At 41.6% G+C, this 5,114-nt stretch overlaps 1 protein-coding gene across 1 annotated transcript in view; it reads right to left on the bottom strand.

Annotated features, from left to right (window-relative positions):
* LOC106806328 (kelch-like protein 28) overlaps positions 1 to 5,114 on the bottom strand; it is a 33,996-nt gene that overhangs the window by 648 nt on the left and 28,234 nt on the right. The window contains exons 4-5 of the mRNA XM_014808235.1: positions 788 to 996; positions 6 to 159 (exon numbers count right to left, since the gene is read on the bottom strand). Of these exons, the coding sequence (XP_014663721.1) occupies positions 6 to 159; positions 788 to 996 (363 nt within the window). The remainder of the gene's footprint in view (positions 1 to 5; positions 160 to 787; positions 997 to 5,114) is intronic.

Raw genomic sequence — 5,114 nt, 5'->3', positions numbered from 1 at the left:
AGGACTGTGAGGTGAAGCTGCATCGGCACGTTGTCATCGGCCGCACGTCCTGCCACTCGTCGCTACAGGGGTCGTAGCGCTGCACCGTGTTGAGGTAAGAGCTTCCTGAATGTCCGCCAACCGCATACAGCTGGTCATCTACCACGGCTACACTAAGCCCTGCAATACACGGAGAAAGTAAATACGTAAGTAAGTCATCTTTAATTTCTACGGTACAGGACATACAGGATAACATGAGCTCTTAAACCGATATCAAACAATGTATGATGACAGAATATATGGCAGGTAGTATGACATGACTTTTTTAGAATTTTGTTTGTTACATATCACATTTTAAGGACAGTAATATTATTAAACTGAGAGAGGAAACACAGGGTGAACATCATCTACCACTGGCGTACACCATCTTTAGACAGGTAGACTAGAGGTAACACATGTGTACAATCGTCTAGAGAGAATAGACAGGTAGACTAGAGGTAACACATGTGTACAATCGTCTACCACGGCTACACTAATACTACACTAATAAAACTACACTACACGGCTACACTAACTACTACTACTACTACTACTACCATTACTACTACTACTACTACTACTACTACTACTACTACTACTATTACTACTACTACTACTACTAGTATACTACTACTACTACTACTACTACACTACTACTACTACTACTGCTACTGCTACTGCTGCTACCACTGCCGCTGCTGCCGCCGCCGCCACTACTACTACTACTACTACTACTATACTACCCCTGCTACGAGGAGCACGTGTGTACCTGTGCGCGGCCGCTCCATGCTAGCGACGTACGTCCACTGGTTCGTCTGCGCGTCGTAGCGCTCGCAGCTGCTCAGGTGCGACGTAGAGTTCTGCCCTCCGACGACGAACATGAAGCCGTGCAGCGTCGCCACGCTGAAGTTGATGCGCTTCTCTAGCATGGGCGCCACCACCTCCCACGTGTTCGTGCTCGCGTCGTAGCGCTCCACACTAGATAGAAACACAACGTAGTTACTACAACTAGCGTACAACGTGGTACGTAGTACAATGTACTACAACATAGTACAACGTAGTACGTAGTACAATGTAGTACAACATAGTACAACTATAGTACAACGTAGTGTTACTACAACTATAGCGAGCATGGGCGCCACCACCTCCCACATGTTCGTGCTCGCGTCATAACGCTCAATGCTAGATAAAACACAATGTAGTTAGTACAACTATAGCGAGCATGGGCGCCACCACCTCCCAGCTGTGACTACAACGTCGAATTTTCATAATTTTTATATCGAAATTTTAAGAAACGCCCTAAACTCAATCAATCAATAATTTATTCTGTCTGGAAACGCACTAGGAAATATATTCAGATACTTAATGCAGAGCAGCAATCCTTTTAGCCAGTGGCAATAGGATTTTCACATCATGATTATATCTTGTGACTTGATTAGCTTACTGTATGCAACACGTTTAGGCCCTACAGTAGTTTTAATTAATTATTTTTATTTTTATTTTATTATTATTATTATTAATAAAATAAAATAATAAAATAAAAAATAAAAATGAATCATTATTAATAGAGAAAACGCTTAACCAAAAATCCTTAGCAATGTCCAGGGTGTATCCAGGATTTTTTTCTGGGTGGGTCGTGATCATAATTTTTTGGGCCTTTTCACAATGAAATACAGCAGCAAGATGTGATTAAATGTCAATCACAATTTATTAAAACAAAAAACTTGTTAAAATTTTTTTTATGCAGGTTTTAAAAAGTTTTTTGATCAGTTTTTTTGAAAACGTTTTCTGACTCAGATTGAAAACAAGTTTTTTGAACTTTGTCTGTCTTTGTCTTGATCTGTCTGTCCTTTGTCTTTGTCAGTCTTTGTCTCTCTTTTTTTAACTCGGTTTTTTAACAAAAAATTTTGTTTCAAAAAAAGGCTCATTTCAGAATTGCTGGAATGGGATAGATTTACGTCACGCAATTGCAATGTCTTTGGACTGCATTGCTGGTACCTGATGAATTTTGCTTTTTCATTTATGTCATTGTGAAAAGCCATCGAAAAAATGTCTTGGAAAAAATGTGACCTTTTTAAAATTTTTGGGGGGTCGTACGACCCTCACGACCCCCCCTTGCATACACCATGATGTCTGCTGACTTTGAAGTCATATCAGTTTACACACAAGACAGGACGAAATGAAAGTGTCATGACACTGTAGCTCACCACAAAAAGGACACAAATGAGTGAGTGAGAAGAAGTCAGTTTAATTGAGCAACCATCCGCACGTACATTATATAAACAAAGAGTATATATGGAGAAACTCCCATTATATACTCTTGATAATTATATGGTAATTTTTTATGTGAAAAATAAATGTTGAGATCGTGACCTGAGATGTGGTCGCGAGTGATGGTGTTACACCTTAAATGATCGCCATTTAACGTCTTTTATAATATTCAATTAGGCACTGCCTAAAGCAGACCTCACCGATGTGTAACGTGTAAGATTGAGAGAATACGCTTATTCCACGTAGCTGCTATATACAACGTGACAATGGTTTCCTGCCCATAACACAACTTTTGTCAAAGGTTAACTTGGTTGCATGGAAGTGTTATACTACGTATGAGTTTTTCTAGGCGGTAGCACACGGTCGGCCATCTGTATATCGGCAATAATTTATAACCAAAATGAATAACAATTTGTGACGGTAGATGGTGCTATACACGCTTTGATGTTTCTGTAGCGATAGCGTTCGAAATAAATAGCTTATGCTGCGTTCCGACATGTTTTTTGTAAAAACTTTACTCTAATATAGACGTTTTTATCGCAGGGTGGAGAGGAAATACCAATTTTGCATTAAAAATATGTCAATGAAATCGTTGTAAACGAACCAGACGCAGTGTGACACCACAGACTGTTGTTTATCTGCGTGTCTATGTAATATGCTATATAATTGCAAAACTACCTAATTTCGCGGTTTTTTTTTTAAATATCAAAACCCCTAGCCTTTATTCATTCACATACCAAAAATGAGCAACAATCCGTTGAACTGAACTGACTAATGGAATTGCCGTGCCGCTCGAAGTACGTCGACTGGCGTGCTCCAAAATACGACGTTCATCATATGGGAGGCATAGCAGTAACAACTACACCCAATTGTGTGGGTCAAACGGTTCTCGAGTTATCGTTGACGTAGCCAAATGTTAACGGGACGGACGGACGCGACGGACGGACGGACGTACGACGGACCCACGGCAATAGCTCAGCTTTGACGATGTCAAGGTGAGCTAAAAATGATAAAACTTCTCAGCTTATTGTAAAACCACTTAAAAAAGTTACATCAAAGCAACCTAGTATAGCTGAATTAACCTATCTTCTCCAAAGACTTTGAAATGGCCACTATTACATTTATATTACAAAAGTTGGAAAGTGGACGGTTGTAACATTTAGGGAATTGTAGGAGCAGATGAAATAGAGGTTTACGTATTCTTAAACTTGGCAAGCTAGAACACTTAGTTAGAAGTTAGGGAAGCTAAAGCTAGGAGCTTAGAATGCTAAAGTTAGAAAACTACAGTAAGAATTGATCCACCTGTCTGAGATAGATAACCATGGCCGCCATTAGACATGGTTGCTAGGGCGGTCACGCTCATCAAGTGTGTATAGGGTTTTACAGAAGAGTATGCCAAAATGTTTACTGCATGGCACCTCGGTGCAAAGTATTGTTTTTAGAACGTCCTATCGCAACACTGATAGGCTACAGCTATCTGTCAATCATGTCGAGCAGAAAGATAAATCGTGCCAGCCAATGGAAGTTGCCGCACGCTAAATAAGAGGCATAAATAAGAGGCTTGCCAGATAAGAGGCAAAAATATAGTTTGAATGAAAAGTGAATTGTACGTGTGTATTTGTACATAGTAATGAGTACGTATTGTATCTGAAAAAGTCAAGCAATGCCAGGAACAGCATCGTTTCGGGCAGAAATGCGCTAATTATACGATCAATAGTCGAAAATCAAAGTCCTAGCTTACACAGCTCCCCCTCGGACTCACGATAAACCGAGTCAGCTGTAGATTCACAGCGACACATTACCGCCCAACATACGCGCGAATTCTCTCTCACACACGCACGCACGCACGCACGCACGCACGCACGCACGCACGCACACACACACACACACACACACACACACACACACACACACAACGCACCCACACACACACACACACACACACACACACACACACACACACACACACACACTGTGCACACACTCACTGAACGCCTCTTCTCCTGCCTGCAACCATTTATATAATTAGCTCGCCAGAGTTATTTAGGCGCCTTCTATTTTGCTACCTGTTCTTTGAGTAGCAAATACTCTATTGATCACGTAAACTGCCTGCATGGAATACAGCCGAGGGGTTATATATTATATATATATACACTACTACTATACTATATATATATATCATAAACAAGTACACGTATATAAGCCCATCGCTGTAATTCCATGCGCAGGCAGTTTCTCGTGATCAATAGAGTATTTGCTACTCAATACGACAAGTAGTAGCAAAAATAGAAGGCTGTCCTAAATAACTCTGGCGGCATGTAGTATTAGCTTAATTATATCAAATGGTTGCAGGCAGGAGAAGAGGTCGTTCAGTGAGTGTAGTGCACAGTGTGTGTGTGTGTGTGTGTAGCTATGCTAGAGAGTGTGTGTGTGTGTGTAGTGTTGCGGTAGCGTGCGTCGCGTCGCGCACGTTAGTCGTGTCGGTGAGAGAGAAATTTCGCTTTAAGCTGTATGTTGGGCGGTAATCAAGTATCGCTTGTGAATCTACAAGCCTGACTCGGTTATCGTGAGCCTAGGGGGAGCCGTGTGTTAAGCTAGGACCTGCGCTGTACAGGAGAGAACTTTACCCTTCCGCGGTTAGTTCTATCGGTCTGTGCTACTCGTGCGCGACAAACCCGCGCTCAAGAATGCAACGCTGAGCAACTATACCCCAGGGAGCGATCATACACCTCCGCCACTTCCCACCGAATCTACTAACTTGCCTTACATCAGTCGAACCTTGAAGTGCTGTAATTACTTCGCATCGCGGTCATGATTCTTGTGAC

This window comes from Priapulus caudatus, unplaced genomic scaffold (genome assembly GCF_000485595.1).
Source record: "Priapulus caudatus unplaced genomic scaffold, Priapulus_caudatus-5.0.1 Scaffold155, whole genome shotgun sequence".
NCBI classification, from domain to species: Eukaryota; Metazoa; Priapulida; class Priapulimorpha; order Priapulimorphida; family Priapulidae; genus Priapulus; species Priapulus caudatus.
Note: the sequence above shows the minus strand (reverse complement) of the source record. Positions and strands in the feature narration are given on the sequence as shown.